The 24037-nt window shown below is 39.9% G+C and overlaps 3 protein-coding genes and 1 pseudogene across 6 annotated transcripts in view; 3 read left to right on the top strand and 1 right to left on the bottom strand.

Annotated features, from left to right (window-relative positions):
* The first annotated feature begins 4260 nt into the window (after positions 1-4260).
* Positions 4261-5530, top strand: LOC105521522 (zinc finger protein 695-like). Its single transcript, XM_011955744.1, has one exon. The coding sequence runs from the start codon at positions 4591-4593 to the stop codon at positions 5401-5403; it is 813 nt and encodes a 270-aa protein (XP_011811134.1). The 5' UTR covers positions 4261-4590; the 3' UTR covers positions 5404-5530.
* Positions 5531-8820: 3290 nt separating this feature from the next.
* LOC105521520 lies at positions 8821-12348 on the top strand (annotated as a pseudogene). Its single transcript, XR_001003282.1, has 2 exons — positions 8821-10435; positions 11497-12348. The product of XR_001003282.1 is annotated as a peroxisomal targeting signal 1 receptor-like (transcript).
* An 870-nt stretch (positions 12349-13218) lies between these two features.
* LOC105521564 lies at positions 13219-20751 on the bottom strand. Its single transcript, XM_011955777.1, has 5 exons — positions 20645-20751; positions 18627-18705; positions 15624-15769; positions 15288-15345; positions 13219-13377 (listed from the first exon to the last, which is right to left on the bottom strand). The coding sequence occupies exons 1-5, from the start codon at positions 20749-20751 to the stop codon at positions 13219-13221; spliced, it is 549 nt and encodes a 182-aa protein (XP_011811167.1).
* A 3077-nt stretch (positions 20752-23828) lies between these two features.
* The window catches only part of ZNF124 (zinc finger protein 124), a 31685-nt gene continuing 31476 nt past the window's right edge, over positions 23829-24037 (top strand). For all 3 annotated transcript variants that reach the window (XM_011955742.1, XM_011955741.1, XM_011955740.1), the window contains exon 1: positions 23829-23999. In XM_011955742.1, the coding sequence (XP_011811132.1) occupies positions 23970-23999 (30 nt within the window). In that variant the 5' untranslated portion in view covers positions 23829-23969. The remainder of the gene's footprint in view (positions 24000-24037) is intronic.

Raw genomic sequence — 24037 nt, 5'->3', positions numbered from 1 at the left:
GTAGCTGGGACTACAGGTGCCCGCCACCACACCCAGCTAATTTTTTTATGTTTTTAGTAGAGACGGGGTTTCACCGTGTTAGTCAGGATGGTCTCCATCTCCTGACCTAACCTCGTGATCCACCCGCCTCGGCCTCCCAGAGTGCTGGGATTACAGGCGTGAGCCACCATGCCCGGCCAGTACTGATATCTTAACAAAAAATCATCTGACCCTTGAGCAAGAATATGTTCAACAGTGTGTTTAATTTCTACATATTTTGGATTTGGTTAGGAAAAAATACATTGTTTGATTTCAGTCTTCTTAAATTTGGTAAGTTGTTACGTGTCCTAACAGAATGAATACACAATTGATAATATTGTGTATTCTGCTGTTTTTCCTGGAGAATTCTGTACATGTCTGTTAGGTCTAATTAGTCTATAATCCTTAAATTTTCTGTTTTTTTATTGATCTTCTATGTGATTTTTCTATTCATTATTGAAAGTGGAATCTTGAAGTCTACAATTGTGTGGCTGTGTATTTCTTGTCATTTCCATCAATATTCACTTCATATATGTGGCAGTAAATATTGCTCCATATATATACACACACACACACATATACACATATACTATATATATATATATGTATGTATGTATGTTTGTGTGTGGAGTGTGTGTATATAAAACTGTTAAAGATTGTTGGTAAATGAGCCTATTTTACCATTATATCAATCTTTGTCTTGTGTGACAGTTTTTAATTTAAAATGTATCTTGTATAATTGTGGCCACACCACCCAATTGTAGTTACTATTTTCATGGAATATATTTTTTCATTCTTTACTTCCAGCCAATTTGACTCCTTTAGAGCTACAGTTGAGTCTGTTGTATACAGCATATTTTAGAATCTTGTTTGTTCTTAATCCATTCAGCCATTTTCTTTTCATTAAGGAATTTAATCCATTTATATTTAAAATAATTCCTAAAGGAAATGGCAGTACTATTACCATCTTGTTTGTAATTGTTTTCTGTTCCTTGTAGATACGTTGTCCCTCATTTCCTCTCTCACCACCTTCCTTTTTGTTTTGTTGACTGTGTAGTGACATGCTTTGATTCTTTTCTCATTTTCTTTTGCATTACTTCTGTAAGTACTTTCTTTGTGATCACCTTGAGAAATGGACAGTTCATAAAACTTCTTAAAGTTCTAATAATCTGTCTCGTAACTTCCCTACAATTGAGTATGAGAATTATTTATCTTTATATCCCCCATTTGATATTAATGTCAAAAATTATCATTTTATATTGTGCATTTATTAATAGATTTATGGAGATTTATGTTGTTTTTCACATTGTACAAAATTTTTGGTTTTATGTAACATTCGACAATTCTATATCTGTGTATATATTTACCTTTAACAGCTTTATATTTTCATATGAATTTATGATGTCCAGCATCATTTTATTCTTCAACATAATGGACTACTTTTATCATTTTTTGTAGGACTGTACTAGTAGCAGCAAACATTCTCAGCTTTTGTTTATCGTGGAAACCTATTTTTCACTTATTTTTGAAAGTAAATTTCTTTTAGATCAAGTATCCTTAGTAATATTTTTTATTTTATCTCATTGAAATTTTAGAAGTTCTCAGCATCACCCTCTTTTTTAAAAAAATAACTTACCACTTTTCACCTGTATCTTCTTATTTTCTTTTTATTGGTCTACTGAATGGTTTCCATTAAGTCCAATATTTCATCTTCATTTTTTTCCATTTTTAAATGTTACATACAACTCAATATTTATAAATGATATGTCTTCAATTTGCTGATGTTTTTTCTGCCTCATTAAGTCTGCTGTTTTAGCTCTTTAGTAAATTTTTCAATACAGTGTATTTTCCAGCTCAACAATTTTAGTTAGGTTTTTGGGGTTTTTTCTTTTTGAGACAAAGGCTTGCTCTGTTGCCCAGGCTGGAGTGCAGTGGAGTGATCTCTGCTCACTACAACCTCTGCATCCCAGGTTCAAGCAATTCTCCTGCTTCAGCCTCCCGAGTAGCTGAGATTACAGGCGCCTGCCATTACGCCCGGCTAATGTTTTTGTATTTTTAGTAGAGATGGGGTTTCACCATGTTGGCCAGACTGGTCTTGAACTCCTGACCTTGTGATTCACCTGCCTCAGCCTCCCAACGTGCTGGGATTACAAGCGTGAGCCACCACACCCAGCTTAGTTGGGTTCTTTTTTATAGTTTTTTTTTTTTTTTAATCTCTTTGTTGATGTATTATTTCCCTCATGCATGGTTTTTCTGTTTTGTTTTGTTTTGTTTTGTTCTGTTTTGTTTTGTTTTTAAAACAGGGTTTCATTCTGTCATCCAGGCTGGTGGTATGCAGCAGTATGATCATAGCTCACCGTAGCTTCAAACTCCTGAGCTCAAGTGATCCTTCCACCTCAGCCTTCTAAGTAGCTGGGACTATAGGCGTATACCACCATGCCTGGCTAATTGGAAAAAAAAAAAAATTGTAGAGACAGTCTCACTGTGTTACTCAAGCTGGTCTTGAACTCTTGGTCTCCCACCTCAGCCTTCCAAAAGCTGGAATTTCAGGTGTGAGCCTCAGTGCATAGCCAGGATTTATTTTTAAATGAACAATAAGCAGAGTATTTTACTTTATGTAAACCGTATTGCTCTTGTCACCATGCCCAACCTGATTTTGTATAGTTATCTATATGTGTTCTACTTTTGGTCATTGAACATGTTTAAGATGATTACTTTAAATTCTTTGTCAAAAACATACAAAAATCTCCCTTTTTTAAGGGTCAGTTTCTAGAGATTTGTTTCTTTTTTTGTTTTTGTTTTTGAGACGGAGTCTCACTCTGTCGCCCAGGCTGGAGTGCGGTGGCTGGATCTCAGCTCACTGCAAGCTCCTCCTCCCGGGTTCACGCCATTCTCCTGCCTCAGCCTCCCGAGTAGCTGGGACTACAGGCGCCGCCACCTCGCCCGGCTAGTTTTTTGTATTTTTTAGTAGAGACGGGGTTTCACTGTGTTAGCCAGGATGGTCTCGATCTCCTGACCTCGTGATCCGCCCGTCTCGGCCTCCCAAAGTGCTGGGATTATAGGCTTGAGCCACCGCGCCCGGTGAGATTTGTTTCTTCAAGTAGGTCAGGTTTCCTATTTTCTCTGTGTGCCCTGTGATCCCATACACAAAAGTTTCTGTAGTACTAGAATGATGATATATGAAACAACCATGCTCTAGTAATCTCACAGAAGCATGCTTATAGGTGACACATTGCTTTTCCCTTTCTGTTTTTGAGATTCTCTTCTCATCTGTAATTTTTTGAAACTGCTTGTAATGTATCTTGTTATGGGTCTGTCTGTGTTTATCCTATTTGAAATGTGTTGAGCTTCTTAATTTATTTATTTTTTGACATTTGAGAATTTGTCAGGGTTTTTTCTTTCATTCTTCAACCCAACAATTTCTGTTTCTTTTTATACTTTTCTCATTTTCTTAATTTCATGTGTTTTCCCGTTTTACTCATTGAGCATTATTCAGATGGTTATCTCAAATTTTTCAGGTAACTTACACATCTGCATTTCTTTAGGGTTGATTTCTGGATATTTATTTATTTATTTTTTGATTGAGCCATGTTATCCTAATGTATATGTAGCAATCTTTGGTTGAGATTTGGGCACTAAAATCCACCTGTCAAAATCTTTATAAAATGGCCTTGTCCTGGGTAGTCTGACACCAAGTGACTCAGGGTTTCCATGAGCCTCTCAAACCTATTCTCAGGATGTATGTTCTCTGGAATTTTGTGTTTAATTTCCAGTTAAAGAGGTTTACCCTTGTTTCTTCTTTCTTTCTTCTTCTCTAATCAATTATTTGCTAAATCTGTTGTCTGTCTGTGGTACTGCAGCTTCTCTGCTGCTATAACAATTATTTACCTTTGGTTTCAGCAGAACCAAGCTGTAATTCAAAGGTTGGTTCTATTCTACCACTATTCCTTTCGGCACTTTGGGTCATGGGAGACAGAAACTAGTCTTTGGAAATTCCATCAAAAGTATGGGCATATGTGCCACTACTGTTTCTATTGAAGGAGAAGCTAGGAGTTGGGAGTTTATTCCTGAAGTCATTATGCTATATTGAGGGGAAGAAAGAGTTGTGGTGGGTAAATGTAACAAGCTTTCCTTCTCCTTGTCTGTGGCTTTTAATATGGTTTCTAGAGTTCTCACAAAGACATTTTGTTCAGTATATTTTTGTTATGTTCATGAAAAAATCAGGGCCTGTAGTATTTTATTATGCTATCTCGCTAATGTGCTTAGTATAATTTCATACATTATCTTTTTAGATTATATTCACCTAAGTCCAGTAAGTTGGATAATATGTTATTTTAATTTTTTTCAGCTGTTTCTTCTCATTTCACCCAAGACCTCTTGCCAGAGCATAGTATAAAAGATTCATTTCAAAAAGTGATACTGGGAAAATACGGAAGCTGTGGCACTGAGAATTTACACTTAAAGAAAGATTGGGAAAGTGTGGGTGAATCTAAGGTACAGAAAGAATGTTGTAATGGACTTAACCAATCTTTATCAACTGCCCATACCAAAATCTTTCAATTTAATAAATGCATGAACATCTTTACTAAACCATCAAATCTAAATAGACATAAGATAAGACATACTGGAGAGATATCTTCCAACTGTAAAGAATGTGACAATTCCTTTTACATATCCTCAATTCTAACTCCACTTCAGAGAATCCACACTGCAGAGAAATCCTACAAGTGTAAACAATGTGGGGAAGCCTTCAAGCACTGCTCATGCTTTATTGAACATAAGACAGTTCATAATGAAGAGAAACATTTCAGATGTAAAGAATGTGGCAAAGTCTTTAAATCCTTCACAAGCCTTTCTAATCACATTATAATTCATACTGGAGAGAAACTCTATAAATGTGAAGAATGTGGCAAAGCTTTTAACCACAGTTCAAACCATGCCAAACATAAGAAAATTCACACTGGAGAGAAACCCCATAAATGTGAAGAATGTGGCAAAGCCTTTAACTGGTTCTCATACCTAACTCTACATAAAAGAATTCATACTGGAGAGAAACCCTACAAATGTGATGAATGTGGCAAAGCCTTTAACCAGTGTTCAAACCTCACTAAACATAAGAGAATTCATACTGGAGAGAAACCCTACAAATGTGAAGAATGTGGCAAAGCTTTTAACCGGTGCTCACACCTTACTGAACATAAAAGAATTCATACTGGAGAGAAGCCCTATAAATGTGAAGAATGTAGTAAAGTCTTTATATCTTGTTCAAGCCTTTCAAACCATAAGAGAATTCATGCAAGAGAGAAATGCAACAAATCTGAAGAATGTGGCAAAACCTTTAACCACTGCTCAGACCTTAACGAACATGAGAAAATTCATACCTGAGAAAAATCCTACAAACGTAAAAAATGTGGCAAAGCCTTTAATACCTGTTCATGTCTTACTCAGGATCAGAGTTCATGTTGAACTAAAGAATTATAAATATAATGACTGTCAAAACACCTTTCACAGAAAAAAATAATTTTACCACAATTTGTTCATTAATGGAACTTTAATTCTTTTTTTTTTTTTTTGGTCTACATAAATCTGTCCTTATGCCAGTACTATATTGTTTAATTACTGTAACATTGTAGTAAGAGTTTATATCAGGAGTGTAAGTTACTGAATTTTGTTATTATTTTTCAGAATTCTTATGTGTTTGATTTTCTTTACATGTTTATATGGATTTTAGGAAGAGCTTGTCAATTTCTATTAAAGAAAAGCTACATTGGAATTTGTATTGAATCTGTAGATAAATTTGTTGGGTATTTTGATCTTCAAATTCAGTATTGTTATCTTTGAATATTGAGTATATCTCAGTTTATTCAGCTCTTTGATTTCTTTCAGCATTTTAAATAATTTTCAGTGTATAGTATATGCAGTTATTTTGTTAAGTTTGTTTCTAATTTTTTTTTCTAGGATACTATTAATGAAATTTTAATTTAATTCTTATTTTGTTTACTGCTATGATATAAAAGTACTATCTAACCTTTCATGTTGATCTTGTGGCATTGATGAACTTCTTTATTAGCTCAAGTAGGTTTTTATTTATTTATTTATCTATTTATTTAATTTTATTTTGAGCTGGAGTCTCGCTCTGTCACCCAGGCTGGAGTGCAGTGGCTGAATCTCAGCTCACTGCAAGCTCTGCCTCCCGGGTTCACGCCATTCTTCTGCCTCAGCCTCCTGAGTAGCTGGGACTACAGGTGCCTGCCACCACACCTGGCTAATTTTTTGTATTTTTAGTAGAGACGGTGTTTCACCATATTAGCCAGGATGGTCTCCATCTCCTGACCTTGTGATCCGCCCGCCTCGGTCTCCCAAAGTACTAGGATTACAGGTGTGAGCCACCGTGCCCAGCCTCAAGTAGGTTTTTAATGAATTTCTTATACTTTTAAAATACGACATTATGGCAATAAAAGACTATTCCACTTCTTTTCTAATCTGGAGAATTGTGTTGATTTTTCTAGTATAATTTTCTGGCTCATATCTCCAGTACAATGGTGAATAGTGGTGAAAGTAGAAATTCTCGTCCTGTTTTCAAACTTGCATATAAAGCCCCCAGTCATTCACCATTAAGTATATTAGCTTTTGGTGTGGGGTTTTTCATCTTGGCTCACTGCAGCCTGAACCTCTTAAGCTCAAGTGATCTTCCCACCTTAACTGCCTGAGTAGTTGGGACAACAGGCATGCACCACCATGCCCAGATAATTTTTTTTTTTTTAAATATTTTGTAAAGATGGGGTCTCCCTATATTGTCCAGAATGGTCTTGAACTCCTGAGTTTATGCAGTCTTTCCACCTCAGCCTCCCAAAGTTCTGGGTTACAGGTGGGAGCCACTGCACCTGGCCGATTTTGGGTTTTCATAGAGGCCTTTTAGCAGGTCTCAAAAGTTTTCTTCTAATAGTTTTCTTGATGTTCTATCATTCACAGGTGTTGAATTTATCAAGCTTTTTCTATTTAAATTATTACATTGTTACTTTGTTCAAGTAATATTGTATCATATTAAACCAACATTGCATTGTGAAAATACCCTGCTTAGTCATGGTATGTAATCACTCTTATACCTTTTTATATTCATTTTTTAAATATTTCTTGGAATTTCTGTGTCTAAATAGGATGTTGTTTCATAGTCATCTTGTGATTCTTTTGTCTCATTTGAGTATTATGGTATTACTGGCTGATAGATGAATTAAGAAGTGTTACCTCTTCTACTGCTTGAAGTTTTTGTGAGAAATTGATGTTTTTCATTAAATGTTGATGAAATGTACAACTTAAGCAGTTTATAACAGCTCTTCTATCTAAAAAGATTTTAATTAATTTTTTGTTATATGGATATAAGTATATTCTTTTGTGTGTGTGTGTGTGTGTGTGTGTGTGTATATATATATATATATATAAAATGAAACAATTCATAGGATGTTTTTTCAGTTTGCTTTTGTAATCCATCCCTATCAATATTTTTTATTTCATAGTATGTCATGAACAATTACTCTGGGCACTTGACATGGAATAATTTGAAAAAATAGAGAATGAGTCCTGTACTACAATCAACAAATAACTCAAAATTTTCTCCATTTTTAGGATGAAGAATATGAATATAGTTCTGTTACATAATATTTGTGTTTACTGTGTGAGACAAGTGAATTACTGAATGTAAAAATAATTAGTGAAACTGCCCTTTGATTTTGGAATGTGTGAAACAGGCAAATGCCCTACCTTCTATTTTTATCAATATTTAGATAAGACAGAAAAATCGATTTTAATAAGGTATACAGAATAATCTTGTATTTGAAGAATGCTGTGAAAAAGATAATTTGGAGTAGTAGTTAGTGTATGGCTCATATAATGTGTTAGGTACTATTCTAAGCCGTTAAACATTTGTATGCTTAATACCTAAGAGTTTAAAGTGAAGAAATCAAAGATTCATTGAAAAAGAAAAATTGAATTTTAAAAAAATTGTATTTTTAATTGAAAAACAGTAGTATATATCTATCTACAGTGTAATATTTTGATATATGTTTATGTTGTAAAATGATTAAATCAAGTTAATGTTTATAGCTTCATCTAATTTTTGTGGTGAAAACATTGAAAATAGTCTTTATAGCAGTTTTGAAATACACATTACTTATTATAGTCACCATTCTGTGCAATTGATCACTAAATCTTATTTCTCCTAATTGAAACTTGGTACACGTTGAAGAACATTTCCCCTCTTTTTATTCACTCCATCTCCTAGCCTCTGTCACATTTTCATTCATATTAGGTAACATTAAGGTCATTATAGAAATTAGCTTTTTGGTGTCCCACAACTAAATGAACATAAATAATGATAACTTTATTAGTAAGTTATACTAATTAGGCATAGGAATAAATGGCAGCTATTTTTGCCAGTAAACAAAGGATGTTCATTATTTTCAAATATTACATTTGAGTATTTTAGGTGGTAAAGTTTTAAGCCTAAAATATGTCATTGAATTTATTACCCCAGAAACCCAGCAGGTCATATTTTCTGAACATTGTAAAAGACAATAGAAATTATTCACTAAAATGTTATACCAGCAAGTACTATCTCACCACATGAAAATTGCATTGAAATTTTTAAATTTGTAGTTCAAATGGAAGACTCAGATTCTTTTCATGGATTCAGGGAAGTGCTAATGAGGAAGCATGGTGATTGAAGCCAAAAATCTGAATTCAGGTAAATAATTCTGCCAATATGTTCTCAGTGGTGTAGAAAATCAGTAGTTTTGGCCATATATAGGTACTGTTCTCTGACGTAGAGTACATTTATTTCAGAAATTTGTGCTAAATGTAAAATCACTTCCCTAGTATTAAAGTTAAACTCTACAAATTATTATTACTTTACAGTATGTTGAGGAAAGGATATGCTCTAAATAAAGTAACTTGAGATTTCTTGTCTGTTACAAAAAATTGTGTAAAATATATTTCATGTGTACACTGTTGACATTTGTGCTTGTTGGAAAAATAGTATAGATTCTACACATTTTAAATGTAGAAAGCTAAAATCCTCAGAAAGTTACAAGAATCTTTAAACGACTGTATAGCATTGAAAGTGAAAGTAAAATACGAGAATTTTCCAACTAGAGAAGCAAACCAAAGAAATCATTTAGGAAAATAATTGACTGAGAAGTAAGCGCTCCTGTTAGATATGAGTGGTCAGAGTTGCCAAATCCATGTGGGTTGCCCAACTTGCCATAAAGCAAATTTAAAAAACAGACATAAACTGCAGATGTCTCAAATGTAGTATCTCCCATAAGTGAAAAGAAAGTTAAAACTTATGTTACACACAGTTATAGGACTTATTTTTTAAATGTTTAAGTCAACACAATGAGAAAAATAGGAAAAAAAAAATTAAAGAGCAAAAGACTACAAGCTTGACAAGCCATATTTGAAAAAGAGCCAAATACAAACAGCCTACTTAATATACAACATATGGGTTAAATATTAAACTTGTCTCAGCTGATGAGATTAGTGAACCAAAATACTGAGCATGATTAATGTAGTTAAATACAGTAAAAAGAGAAAACACCCCCGACCTCAGCAGAAGGTCTGAGGCCTGGCCCCTGCCCCCCATCCCTGCCCGGAGCCCGAGCCTCTGAGGCAGTCTCCAAGCCTTTGGGAGTAGATTCTGAAGATGAGTTGGTAGTTGAATTCCTGCAGGATCACAATGTACCCCTTGTATCCCATGCCCCTCAGACATCACGATGGATGAACTGGCTGAGATGCAGCAGATTGAACAGTAACTTCCTCCCGCCTCCCCAGAGAGCCCCTGGTGTGGCCGACTTGGCCTTGTCTGAGAACTGGGCCCAGAGTGTCTTGCAGCTGGAGATGCTGTGGATGTAATTCAGGATTGTAATGAGACAGACTGGTCCCAATCATTCATTTCTGAAGTTACAGACCCCTTGGCTGTTTCCCCCACCTGTTGGGCTGAGGCATATTTGGAGCAATCGGGAGAAGCTGTGGTTGGGAAAGCCTAAGGGAGCAGCAGCTGCTGATCGTTGGACCATGAATGTCATCCTGAGAAGGATCTGCAGCACATGGCCAATGACTTTGTGGCCAAAGGGGATGACCCCAAATTGGCTAATTCTGAGTACATCAGATACCTGGGTTGATCATTCACAAGACCAGTAAACACAACTGCCCTTGATAGGGAGTTTGAACGCGCCAAGTCAGCTATAGAGTTGCAGGTGGAGATGGAGGAGATGGCAAAACGAGATGCTGATGCTCACCCCTGGCTTTCTGACTGTGATGACCTCACATCAGCTTCCTTTGATAAGGGGTACCAGTTGGAGGAGGAGAACCCCCTGCGTGATCACCCTCAGCCTTTCAAAGAAGGGCTGCAGCGACTTCAGGAGTGGACCCTGTTGTGGGAAGTCAGGGACCCTGAACGGAGGGACGGGCTGAAGCCACGGCAGAAGAACATAAATTGTGAAGATTTCATGGACATTTATTAGTTCTCCAAATTAATACTTTTATAATTTCTTATGCCTGTCTTTACTGCAATCTCTGAACATAAATTGTGGAGATTTCAAGCACACTTATCACTTCTCCAATCAATACTCTTGTGATTTCCTATGCCTGTCTTTACTTCAATCTCTTAATCCCGTCATCTTCGTAAGCTGAGGATGTATGTCACCTCAGGACCCTGTGATGATTGCATTAACTGCACAAATTGTTTAAACGATACGAAATCTGGGCACCTTGAAGAAAGACCAGGATAACAGTGATCAGTGTTCAGGAAACAAGGGAGATAACCATTAGGTCTGGCTGCCTGAGAGCCAGGCGGAACAGAGCCATATTTCTCTTCTTTCAAAAGCAAATAGGAGACATGTCACTGAATTCTTTTTCTCAGCAAGGAACAGCCCTGAGAAAGAGAATGCGTTCCTAGCGGGGAGGTCTCTAAAATTGTCGCTCTGGGAACGTCTGTCTTTTATGGTTGCAGATAAGGGATGAAATAAGCCCGGGTCTCCCGTAGCGCTCCCAGGCCTATTAGGACGAGGACATTCCTGCCTAATAAATTTTGGTCAGACAGATTGTCTGCTCTCAAGCCCCGTCTCCTGATAAGATGTTATCAATGACAATGTGTGCCCGAAACTTCATTAGCAATTTTAATTTCGCCTCATCTGGTGGTCCTGTGATCTCACCCTGCCTCCATTTGCCTTGTAATATTTTATCCCCTTGTGAAGCATGTGATCTCCGTGACTCACACCCTATTCATATACTGCCTCCCCTTTTGAAAATGACTAATAAAAACCTGCTGGTTTTGTGACTTGGGGGGCATCATGGAACCTGCCAGCATGTGATGCCTGCCCTAGACACCCAGCTTTAAAATTTCTCTTTTGTACTCTTTTCCTTTATTTCTCAGACTGGCCGACACTTAGGGAAAATAGAAAAGGACTCATGTTGAATTATCAGGGACAGGTTCCCCCGATAGTCCCTGCCAAATGCTGTGCTGCTTTTTGAGGCAGCTATGCAGCAGAATCCTAAGAATATGGAAGCTTGGCAGTACCTGGGTACCACCCAGGCAGAGAATGAACAAGAACTGTGAGCCATCAGAGCATTGCAGAGGTGTGTGGAGCTAAAGCCAGATAACTGACAGCACTGATGGCGCTGGCTGCAAGCTTTACCAATGAGCCCTTGCAGCAGCAGGCCTGTGAAACCCTGCTACACACCAGCCTGTGCCTATCTGGTGACACCTACTGAAGAAGGGGCTGGTGGGGCAGGACTGGGCGCCAGCAAGCGTATCTTGGGATCTCTGTTGTCTGACTCCCTGTTTCTTGAAATGAAGGAGCTCTTCCTAGCAACTGTGCAACTGGACCCTATATCCATTGACCCCAGTGTGCAGTGTGGCTTGCAGGTCCTTTTCAACCTGAGTGGAGAGCATGAGAAGGCCATGAACTGCTTCACAGCTACCCTCAGTGTTCGTCCCAATGACTATTTGCTGTGGAATGGAAACCAGAGTGAAGAAGCAGTAACTGCATACCGCCAGGCCCTTGAGCTCCAGCCTGGCTGTATCCAGTCCTGCTGTAACCCGGGCATCAGCTGCATCAACCCTGGGGCTCACTGGCTGGCTGCAGAGCACTTTCTGGAGGCCCTGAATATGTGGAAGAAAAGCCAGGGCCCTCAGGGTGAAGGAGGTGCCATGTCAGAGAACACTTGGAGCACCCTGCGTTTCGCATTCTGTGTGAAGGCCAGAGCGACGCCTGTGGGGTGGCTGATACCCGGGATCTGTCCACCCTCCTAACCATGTTTGGCCTGCCCCAGTGACAGTGGGATGGGCTGCCCTGTGAGTGTCTGCCTAGACAGTTCCCCCCTCTGGATGTGATGTGAGTCCCTCTCCCCAAATGCACCTACCAAGCGGGTGGGCTGATGACCGTATGTGGTAAGGCCTTTCAGAAGCTGCCTCAACATAGGGCCGGGTAGTCCGTGTTCTAGTTCCTACACAATCATAGGAAAACACGGCTTGTTTTCTCTGCGTCCCTTCATAATTGAAGGGCTGTACATCCAGCTACAGAGCTCTCTGCTCATCGTTCTTGAGGATGCTTTTTGGGTAGGACCCAAAGATCTAGGCTAACTGTTGTCATCAGCTGCCATTTCTGATAGGGTCTACCACATTTGTCATGTCTCTCCTTTCCCCACTGTTACTGGGAATTGGTAATAGTTCAGTGTAAGTAGGAGGTTCGTCTGCTGTGGCCTCTAATGATGACTGTCTGGGATCAGGTGTTAGGAGTTGGCCTGCCAGGTTGAATTGTTTATTTGGCTCTGCAGAGCTGAGTTTTGGTAGGGGTGCTCATAGTTCTGTCATTCTTGGACCTCTCCTGGCTGAGCTCCAATTCCCTGTGAGTACGATGCTGATGCAAAAATGCTGTGTTGTCATCCCAGCAGTCCTCAGGAGCTGCCAGGGCCAACTGTTACAGAGTGTCTGGGTGTGGGGTCAATGAGGGGGGTGGGAGTGGGGAGGGACTAGATCAGATGATATCAAGAGCTCTGTTCTGGGGCCTTGGTGGGAGAACAGAGCAAGTGGGAAGGGGGTGTGATGAATGCAGCAATCCCTCCTCCTCTTAGAAGTACCTGTGAATAGAAATTGGGCTAACTCTTCTACTAGGTTGGTTCAGAGATTGCAATCTTGCCAAATTTCTAGCAAAGAGCAGGTTCAGTGTTACCATACGCCTTTGCTGTACCTCTTGAAATGTTTCTAGGGGAAAGCACTGGAAAATCCCCTTCCCCCATATTGTCTTCAGAAGGTGAAAATCGAGGGAAGATGAGGGAGCAGCTTGGATTCTTCTCAATTGTCCCCTGCATGGGGAGATACACTAACCCCCAGAAATGACTACTAAGCCTCTTGCCTTGTCTTCAGTGGCTAATGATCAGACATGTATACATATATATTTTAACTACCATGGTCGCAAGTTTCCTTTCTGAAATTTATTTTTCTTCATAAGAATATGTGTAAATGATTTACAAATAAGACTAAAATATTTGTTAAGAAAGAAAGAAAGAAAGAAAAAGAAAAGAAAGAAAGAAAGAAAGAAAGAGAAGGAAGAAAGGAAAGAGAGAAAGAGAAAGAAAGAGAAAAATAAAGAAAGAGAAAGAGAAAGAAAAGAGAGAAAGAAAGAAAAGAAAGAGAGAAAGAAAGAAAGAAGGAAGGAAGGAAGGAAGGAAAGAAAGAAAATAAAGAAGCCAGGCACGGTGGCTCATGCCTGTAATCCCAGCACTTTGGGAGGCCAAGGCAGGTGGATCATGAGGTCAGGAGTTCAAGACCAGCCTGGCCAACATAGTGAAACCCTGTCTCTACTAAAAATATGAAAAATTAGCCAGGTGTTATGGCGGGCGCCTGCAATCCCAGCTACTACAGAGGCTGAGGCAGGAGAATCACTTGAACCTGTGAGGCGGAGGTTGCAGTGAGCCAAGATTGCACCATTGCACTCCAGCCCAGGTGACACTCTAAGACTCCATCTCAAAAAAAAGAAAACGTAAAACAAATACATATATCTATGAAGACTAGAAGGCTAGAATGAGAAGGAATAGGACAAATCTCTTTTTTTAGGGGATATATTAAAATAATTTGAATAATCCCTTTAATAGTTGGTGGTTTGTAAGTTTCTATACTGAAAACCAGACGTAAATCCTTGAATTCAGAAATGCAGTGTGTCAAAAAGTGAAAAAAAATTACTTAAAAGAAATAAGCTGGATAACACCAAAGAGAAGAAAAATACTAAAAATCAGTGTAATGATGAGAGCAAAATTTCTACAGCTTTTATAAATCTCAAAACATAAATAGGAATGGTGCTAAGAGAAAGTATTTATCAAAGCTAGAAGTAGATACTAGGCTAAAATACCTTTAACAAAAAAGGGTAAATTAAAATATATTTTTAAAACCCTGAGTGATTTGTTTACCAATAGGAGCTTTTTAAATGTGTACTTCAAGAAGAAAAAATAATGTTTTGTGTATAAGATTAAAAATGAAAGTGTGGCCAGACTCGGTGCCTCACACTTTTAATCCCAGCACTTTGGGAGGCTGAGGCAAGTGGATCACGAGGTCGAGATCGAGACCAGCCTGACCAACATGGTGAAACCCGTCTCTACTAAAAATACAAAAATTAGCCAGACGTGGTGGTGCGCACTTTTAATTCCAGCTACTCAGGAGGCTGAGGCAGGAGAATCGCTTGAACCCAGGAGGCGGAGGTTGCAGTGAGCGGAGATCACGCCACTGCACTCCAGCCTGGGCAACAGAGCGAGACTCCATCTCAAAAAAAAAAAAAGAAAAGAAAAAGAAAGTGTAAGAGACTTGATTTGGAAATAACAAACCCTGATGGACATTGAACTAAAGCAATTAGACTTTGGCAACATCAAGTAAACTATTTAAATATAATGCAATTGCTATTTAATTGATTGCATTTAAGTCAGTTAACAAATCCTGTGCTATTTGCGTAGTTTAACTGGTGGCAGAAAAATCTATTTCTCTTCAGAAGATTTTTGTCCCAGTACAACCTTGTTAAAAATGGGTGGGGCACTTTGATAGAAATATTTTTTAGAATATTGATGATTCTTCCATCAGGACTGATTTGTACCAAAAGACAGACAGTGGCACAGAGAGTGGCCACAGGCATCTGGACATCCCGGATGACTGGGCCATGAACCCATCACGTGGTTAAGGAGGATGAAGTAATAATGTCCACTGAGTACATGACCACAGAGCAACTCACCAGAAGACACAGGCTGGTCTGCGTGGCCCTTTTCTCTGGGGAGGCTCTTGGGGAACGGCTGGTGTTGCAAAGGCTCCAGTATCACCTCTCATGCCTGAACAAGAGAATGACCACATACATACTGGAGAGCAGCATGATTCCTGCAAAGAAAATATTCTGAAATAATATTAGAATAAAAAACAGTCTCCTGAGGATGGAGCTCATTGGAGAAAGTGAGCAGAAGTCACTGACACTCGGTAAATTGAATTGGTCTGGGTCACACTGAAACAAGCTACAGTGCAGATGATCATGCTACTACTGGAAGATAATTTATGTTTTTGTTTAAGTCTCACCTACCACAAGATGCTAGGGCTGACGGTGACGGCCTGGCGCATGCTCAGGAGGCAGGTGGTGGTGATGGCCAGATCCCTCATCACCCTGTTCATGTAGAATAGTGCTTGACATTTGAGGTCCTCCCAAAAATTCAGTGACTCAAACACTGTCTAAAGAGAAAAAAATCCACTACAGTGGGGTGCGTCATTGAGTGAACAAAAGTCAAGTGACAGGTGATCAGGTCTGTGTGCTTCGGCCCGTGATCCAGGAGTGTGAAGATGAAGAAGAAAAGGAGAAAGGTGTTGACTGGGACTGCAATGTCAGCTTGAAAATAAAGTGTTCTTAATAATGAACTTTATGTATTTTTCATGTTTTACTTTTTTTTTTTTTTCAAGACAGGGTCTTGGTCTGTCACCCTGGCTGAAGTGCAGTGGTACGATAATAACTCATTGCCTTCTGGGCCCCCTGGGCTCAAGTGGCCGCCTGCCTCCATCTCCCAAACAGCTAGGATTCCAGGTGAAGCTAATTGTAGTGGTATTGGAGTCTCGCTATGCTGCCAGGCTTGTCTTGAGCTCTTGGCCTAAAGTGATTCTCCTACCTTGGCCCCGCAAAGCACTAGAATCACAGGTGTGAGCTACTTCACCTGGCCAGAAATTGGCTTTGTACATCAGAAAAATCCCAAAAGATCTCACATCATCATTGTTAATTCTGCGTTAGTGAAAATTATCACAAATCACTTTTATTGTTTTACCCTCTTAATCTTGATAAGCCCTATCTCATATAAATTATTGATAATCCAGCCTCTGCATTATTTTCTACACCAATTAGTATATGAAATACCAACACATTTCTTATAAGATGCACACTCTCTATTCCTGGGTATAGTTACCCATGGTACCTGGGCATCCCTCTTTAGAAAGTATATCTTTGTTCTGCATTCTCATTTTATATTTATCACACTGATGCTACAGATAAAAAAATTACCCAATCATATGTGCACAGTGCAACTGAATAAAATTTATGCTAATAGGGAAAGAATCACCAAAACAATTGAAAAAATAATACCTAGTTGTCTTTCTGACATGCTGACCTTTCAATGCTTTTAATTCTTTGTCTCTCACATTTTGAACCTTTGTGATTAGACGTTTGAACCTACCATAGTAATTCAGGATAGTATCCTTATTTTTCACCAACAAATTAGCAATTTTGATCCCATGTGCAACTTCTCATACCCATTGCCATGAAGTGTATATTTGATGTATCTGAGAATTAGAACATGGACACCTTTGGAGGGCATGACTGTGCTCACCAAACCCTAGGAGCTGTATCACATAAAAATGGCTCTGGCTCTCTTACAGGTTAGTTTCCATTTCAAAACTAAATTATCTACGTCTCAGCAGAGGATCCCCAATGTCCAGCTCTGAATTGTCAAGAGAATGACACTAGTTGTAATCACTTTATGACAACCATAAAGTTGCATCAAAATGATCAAATGTTGATCCTTTTCTTGAGATTCCACTGAATAGAGAGATCCCCTCTTTTGCTTTGAAAACATTTATTTCTCCGATAATAAAGGTAATTTCCCTCTAGTTTTGTTAGGATACCTGTAATATCAGAACACCTGGCATAATTTCACTGAGCAATTTTGAAATGACTCTCTAATGTTATTGGCCAAGATGCAGGCATAATTGTTTTATCAAATTAATCTAGTCATTAGAACAAGTCAACTTAACGACACAAAAAATTAGAAAACCATTCCACACCACTCAGTTTTTTTCTGAGATGACAGCTGTCAAAATTATATTTTAAAGGTCACTTATCACAGTATCATCCCATGTATATATGGAGCAATAGATGATAGATTAGATAGATGTAGATATCTCAATGCAGAAATTGTGACAATTAGTATTTTTGCCTCTTACTCAGAAATTAATGGTTAAGGTAGAAAATTTCTCTAAAACAACCTCATACGTATGAGCTAATCATTTCAACCTCATATGTTGAAATGATTGTTAATAATTCTTCAAAATCTTAGTAAAGGAACACACTTCCAGAACCAAACAACGGACAGTTCCATGAACATGCACCTTTACCCTCAGCACAACTTGGTTTTGCTGTCACGATAAAACCAGGAAAAGAGCCAGGATATCATTGATTTAAAGGCTTAATGGTCTCTCTTTTGAGGAGTATAGCTCCAGTAAAAGAATACCTGGACATGGACTATAAATATATGTGCAATTATTTATAAACTACATGTCCACATAATTTTGTTAATAAAACACATGTAAGCCATATAACAAAAAGATAAAATAGGAAATCTGATATTTTATTCTCTTACCCTAAGATATATTTAGCTCACCCCATGTATTTCGCACCCTTCTCTATAAATAACCATCACATGCTGAAAAATACTTTATCTGCTGAATCATCAGATGGAGTCTCTCCAACAAGTCTCTTGAGGTCATTGGTATTGAGACTACACAAGAAAGGATCACAAAACTGTGGATTAGAATTGACAGCTAAAGTATATTTATTTTCATTATTTCTTTTGGAAATTTATCTCTCAGAATCTAACTGCTGATCATTGTCAAAGACATGTATGTGCACCCAAAAGTCATTTGTCATTTATTTAAATTTTAAAGTTCATTTTCTGTCCTATTTTTTACTTGATGAATCTGGCAACTTCACTACGAATCCCAGGATTTGCAATAATATGGTACTGACCTGGGAGAAACAATATAGAAGAACATAAGCAGAGAGCGTATCTATAAGTGGGTCACAGTGCGAAGGACCATTGGGTCTTACATGATACATTGAAAACTGATCAATTTAATGCACATCTCAGCCCTCCCTGTGAGAAGTGACTGCCATGGGTGGCTGGGGCTGAGGGTGAAGCTCCTGAACCCTCTCAGGAAACAGATAATGCAAATCAAGTTCATCCTCACGTTGGCTTTCACCTCAGACTATTCGAAGTATTGTAAGTCCCAGGTATTTACGTAATTATGAATAATGATGGGAAAAATTTACCATTAAATGAGCAAGACACAAAAGACTGATGATAAAGTCTGTGAGCTTAATCGACACATCTGAAGAAAAGAGGAGCGTACTAGAATGAAAAAGCCATTTACACAAATCCAGAAGCAATTTTACATGCACCTTTTACAGGCAACTAATGTGTTCTTTGAAAAAAAAAGTTTGCTGAGAACTCTCTCCTCAACTCTATTACAATATATAATTTTTACTGTTATTTGTGATAGATGGTGTCATTTTATAAATGACTGTACAGTGATCATTGTGGTCATTTAAGAATATAATCTTTATGATAAAAGTATCCCGTGTTTTGTTTTATTAATAAAAATGTCATTGTTATTATACGCAAGTAACAGCCAGCATTTTAAAACCTATGACTGGTCATTGATAACATAAAATGATTATAAGAATTTCACGTTAAAAGTCAAAGAGGAGATGGCTAATGCATGCTGGGCTTCATACTTAGGTGGTGGGTTGATAGGTGCATGGGCCCAGACTCCCCTTTTCTCTGTGACTGGAGTGGATGCCAGCAGTGAGGAGAAGCCAGACAGTGGGAGCAAGCACTTCCGAGCCTGTGGGGGTGAGGGGACCTCCCTGGGCCCTCCGGAGTTCAGAGATGCCTGGGTCTGCGCCGTGGCGGCTGCGCCCAGGAGGGTGGGCTCCTGCCTGCTCCAGCTCCCAAAGCACAGGGATGCCCAGCTCACCGATGGGTCAACCCCCAAGAACATTTATAATTTCTCTAGAATGGCCTAACCCTTCTGAAAGCTGACGGGGACCTTGGGAATCTTCTTCCAGAGGGCCCTGGTCAGGGATGTTGGCCTGGCTGGGAGACAGACAACCTCCTACCCTCCCTGTGCCTCCTGGGCCAAGACATGGAAACCTCACCACGATGCCCTGCCAGTGGCAACAGGCCAAGGACGGGGTCCGCTTGGGAGGCGCAAGTGGTTCTGGGGCTCCCAGGAGAATTTAGAACTTCCTGCAGACTGATGCCTCTTTTTCCTCACTTGTGGTCCAACTGATATACTGGATGGTGAGATAAACCTTACATTTTAATTTTTACATATTTTTTCATTATATGCAAAATGTATATTTAAACAATCAGACACTGGATTTGAAGGCAAAAGTATTTGAGGTTCATTCTTTTCTTTCAAATGTCATTTAGTCCTGTGTATGAACAGATTCGCCCTATGTGTAGCAACTATGTAGATAAAAAAGTTATGAAATTGGTTTTGGTTTTACAATGCTATATTAAAAACATTACAATTCACCAATCAAACAATCTATGCAAGGGTATTATGTTTTTTTGTTATTGTTGTTAAAGTCCTGAAATACAGAGATAACAGCCGAGTGAGCAGCCACTGGTGGAGAAACAGTCTTCACAGGGCCAGTATTTTTCTGCCCCGTCTCATCTGGCTGCTGATCAACACATGTCATTTAGTACAAGCAAGCACACAAAAACAGCAATATGCTCGTGTGCCTACCCTAGATGCTTTATGTGCAATAATGGAATGAGGAAGGGGAAGATAAGAGAATGGAGAAAAGGATACTGTACCAGTCAGAACGTGGAGTCAGAACGTGGAGTCGGAACGTGGAGTCGGAACGTGGAGTCGGAACGTGGAGTCAGAACGTGGTGAAATCACATGGTGGTTTTCTCCACGAGAATGTCTGCTGGAGCTGTAGGAAGAAGTTCTGGGTGAAGGAGCCGGTGTGTTCTGAGAAGACCCTCCTGTCTGCTGCTGGACACATCACCTGTTTATTTGTCCTCCATTTCCCGCTTTGCAGGTGTGTCAGTTTCACTGAGTAACCAGTCGTAAAATCCAATAATTTGCTTCATGGCCAAGCCCTGCCATTCGCCATAGGCTTCCACTCCTTCCTTCAGTGATGTGTGCTTCTTCCTCTTCAACTGCACCCCAGACCCTTCCTAGCCTCCACCTTCAAATTCACAGAATTGTTGTTCTGTCTTGACTCAAACGTTTTTCCTGTCACAGCAGAGCACTGAAAGTCTCTTAAGTTACAGCTTCACAACAGAAGTCCAAAGTCTGCACAGGACTAGCAGATCTGCAGCCATAGGAGCAGCAGCAGGATGAGGCAGCAGAGCTTTATTCCATGTTTTCATCACCATTCCTACAACAGCCGTGGCAGCAGCAACAACTGCTACTACTTCTAATTGTGGTAAAAATACTTAGAATAATGATGCATAATAATAATTGTAGTTGTCGACATTTTTGGTTTATATACGATTATTTGTTATGTTCTACAATTTACTTTTAGTAATATACACATAACTTTTGTCACAAACATCAGGACCGTAAAACACCACACCTGGTGAATGAATGCCACCTATGGACCTAAGGCCTTCACCTGCTGGTGCCCTCTCACCACTCCATCCCCAGACAAAGGGTCTCGTCCACCTTCTGAGTCAATATAGTAGCCCTGACACTCACATGATCTGTTTGAGGTCTTGGAAAACAACCTTCCCTTGTTAAAAATCAAAGGATGAGCCAGGCGCGGTGGCTCACACCTGTAATCCCAGCACTTTGGGAGGCCGATGCAGGCTAATCACAAGGTCAGGAGATGGAGATCATCCTGGCTAACACGATGAAACCCCATTTCTACTAAAAATACAAAAAAATTAGCAGGGCGTGGTGGTGGGCACCTGTAGTCCCAGCTACTCCGGAGGCTGAGGCAGGAGAATGGCGTGAACCCAGGAGGCAGAGCTTGCAGTGAGCCAAGACTGCACCACTACACTCCAGCCTGGGCGACAGAGTGAGACTCTGTCTCAAAAAAAAAAAAAAAAAAAAAAATCAAAGGAAGGCTTCAAATTGTATTCAGCTGTTTTGTTAAATGGCAGCAGGAAGAAATTTTTCTCAGCAGGTCCATTTTTATGTCACTTGCTTTCAGAGTAAGAGGTTATTTCAGACACAGTGGTTTGATTTAGTCTTTGTTGAAAATAGCCTACAAACAACAAAAAGGGATGAATAGAATTTGTGTTCATGTGGAGGGCATCATCTCTGCTTTTAAATAAAAACTATATATCGAACGTTGGTTTCCTAAATTAGGAAATCAACCATTTCCTCAAATTATTTCAAGTTATTCCAAGATGCTTCAGAAGCATTCTCTGGAGGCAACTGTTCCAAATGGTGAAGAGTACTAGATGGATCAGAATCTCACAGGATTCTTACTCCTATTGCAGAAGATTACTTTCCAGGACTTCAAAGGTTTAGAGAAGCTGCTTGATCTGTGTGACTTACAGAGGTGCATGGGCTTTGGAGTCAGGAAAAGTTAATCCTGAGTCCCAGCCCAGCCTCTTAGTAGCTGTGAGGCTTTGGACAAGTTCCTTGTCTTGGAAAGTTATGTAAACCTCATCTGCAAGAAAAGGCATGATACTGATTGCAAAAATGACAGGAGTTCTTCATCCCTTCCTGTATTTATGCCCTTTGTGATATGCTTTTATAGCTGCTTTCACGGAGAGGCAGAATCTGTTTCCCAAACCTTGAATCTCACTGGCCTGATTTGCTCTGGCCAATAGAAAGCTGTGAATATGACCGTGTGCCAGTTTGGGGCCGAGGCACAAAGCTCTTGGATGCTTCTGCTTTTTATTTCAGAACCGTGTCATCTCCATGATAACAAGTCCCTGTCAGCCTGCTAGAGGATGAGATACTGCAGGGGAGAAACCAAAGTGCCACAGTTGACAGGCAGCTCACCCTCAGAAGCAGCACTGCCTAGTCAAGCAGCAGCTGACCACACGTGCCTGAAAAGGCCCGGCTGAGACCAAAAGAATGGCTCACCTGAGCCCAGCCTAAACGGTGGACCAGCTCCATCTAATAAGTTTTGGGAAGTTTTACTATGAAGCAATAGGTAATATGTACACCTAGCGCAGACAGGATGCCAGGATTCAGTGACATGTCGATTACAAGTTACGAGGCAAACACATGGCACCCTGTATGCACTGATTTCCTTTTCCCTTTATGTAAAGTTGGATCTCTGGTTAGACAGTGTTGAGCCATGCAGAAGTGCATGCAGACATGCATGCGTGTGATCAGTGCTTCAACTCACACACTTAAATTCCACACCACAGGAGGAAACAGAAAACCACAGCCTGCCCATTAGGGCCAAAGCCAAATTGCAAAATGAGAAGTTTGTCTTGAAGGTATTCCCTCCACATCTAAAGTCCTGAGGTTGAGGCTGTGGACAAATCTGAAGACATGGGTTTTCTTCTCCTGGGGCCCCTCGTCTTTTTTTCACTGTCTTATCTATAGAAGAGGCTGGGCCCCCGGCAAGAGCAGGTGGGAAATAGTAGGCTCCCTCTAGATACTTCTTTATTGCAGCCGTCTTCTCTCTCTGGGCACTGTCTCTGCCACCCTTGGGCCCGAGGAGAGATGTTAGCAGAAAGAGGGCGTTCCCTCACCTCTAGCAGAAAAGAGGGGTTCAGGCCCTTCACTCCCTGAGGTCAGAGGAGCCAGAGCCTTCAAAACTGCACTTCAGTGTGACAGTCACTGCCCACAGGGGTCTACTTAGCACCTAGAATGTGGCTGGTCTGAATTGGTACGTGCTGGAAGTTTAAAACGCAGAGTGACTTTGAAAGATTTAGTACCGAAAAACAAAGAACAACTAAAAATCCTTCATTAATATTATATTGATTATATATTTAAATTATAATATTTTGCATATATTGAGTTAAAGTATTACAATCAATTTTACCTGTTTATTCCTCTTTTCTTTTGCTACTAGAAATTTTTAAATGACACCTGTGGCTCGCATGTGATTTCTGTGGAAATTGCTGCTTTGGAGGATTGCTTGCCTTTTCAAAACTCGGGCTCCTCGGACTGCTTCCTCAGAAGACCAGAGGCCATGAAGGTTCATAAGTCTGAAATTTTAAAAGAATTATTATTATATTGTTTCCTATTTTAAATATCATATATATTATTCACAAATGAATGTAACGTTGTATACAAGGTTAAGTGTATATAAATGAATGTCCCCTAGGCAAGGCTGGGTCCCAGCCCCAGAGAGGAAGCCCTCCCGGAAAAGTGCTGTTGCCAAAACGCTGCCTCATTCAGACACGCGTGGGAGCGTGTCACCTGTCACTCAGGGCCTTAGGGGGCGGGGCCTGAGACCCTACCCAATCAGGGGCACCGGGGCGGGGACTGCCTAACCAGGCGCTCCGCTGGAAAACCCGAGGCGGCTTCCGGGTCTGTCCGGCCTTTGTCTCTCGTGTCCGCACGTGCGTGGCGCGGTCAGTGGCCGCGGCTCTTCTCCTTCGCTCCCGGGGGTCCAGGAGGCTCTGCCGCAGCCTGGGTCCTCTTGTGACCTGCGTGTACTGGGGGATTCGCAGGGAGGATGTCGGGACACCCCGGAAGCTGGGAAATGGTGAGTTGCGCCGCCGGGGGTCTGGAGAAGGGAAGGGG

The sequence above is a fragment of the Colobus angolensis genome, unplaced genomic scaffold, assembly GCF_000951035.1.
Source record: "Colobus angolensis palliatus isolate OR3802 unplaced genomic scaffold, Cang.pa_1.0 Scaffold40, whole genome shotgun sequence".
NCBI classification, from domain to species: domain Eukaryota; kingdom Metazoa; phylum Chordata; class Mammalia; order Primates; family Cercopithecidae; genus Colobus; species Colobus angolensis.
This window is presented reverse-complemented; position numbering and strand designations above follow the sequence as displayed.

What these genes read in the sequence shown, in the direction of transcription:
- LOC105521564 (XM_011955777.1), bottom strand. Translation starts at nt 20,751, where the DNA reads ATGGTGATGAAAACATGGAATAAAGCTCTGCTGCCTCATCCTGCTGCT. An exon ending in TGGACTTCTGTTGTGAAGCT is followed by an intron (nt 18,706 to 20,644) that starts GTAACTTAAGAG and finishes TTTTCATTCTAG; the next exon opens with TACGCTCCTCTTTTCTTCAG. An exon ending in TGTGTCTTGCTCATTTAATG is followed by an intron (nt 15,770 to 18,626) that starts GTAAATTTTTCC and finishes TTTTCTCTTTAG; the next exon opens with ACAGTGTTTGAGTCACTGAA.
- LOC105521522 (XM_011955744.1), top strand. Translation starts at nt 4,591, where the DNA reads ATGAACATCTTTACTAAACCATCAAATCTAAATAGACATAAGATAAGA.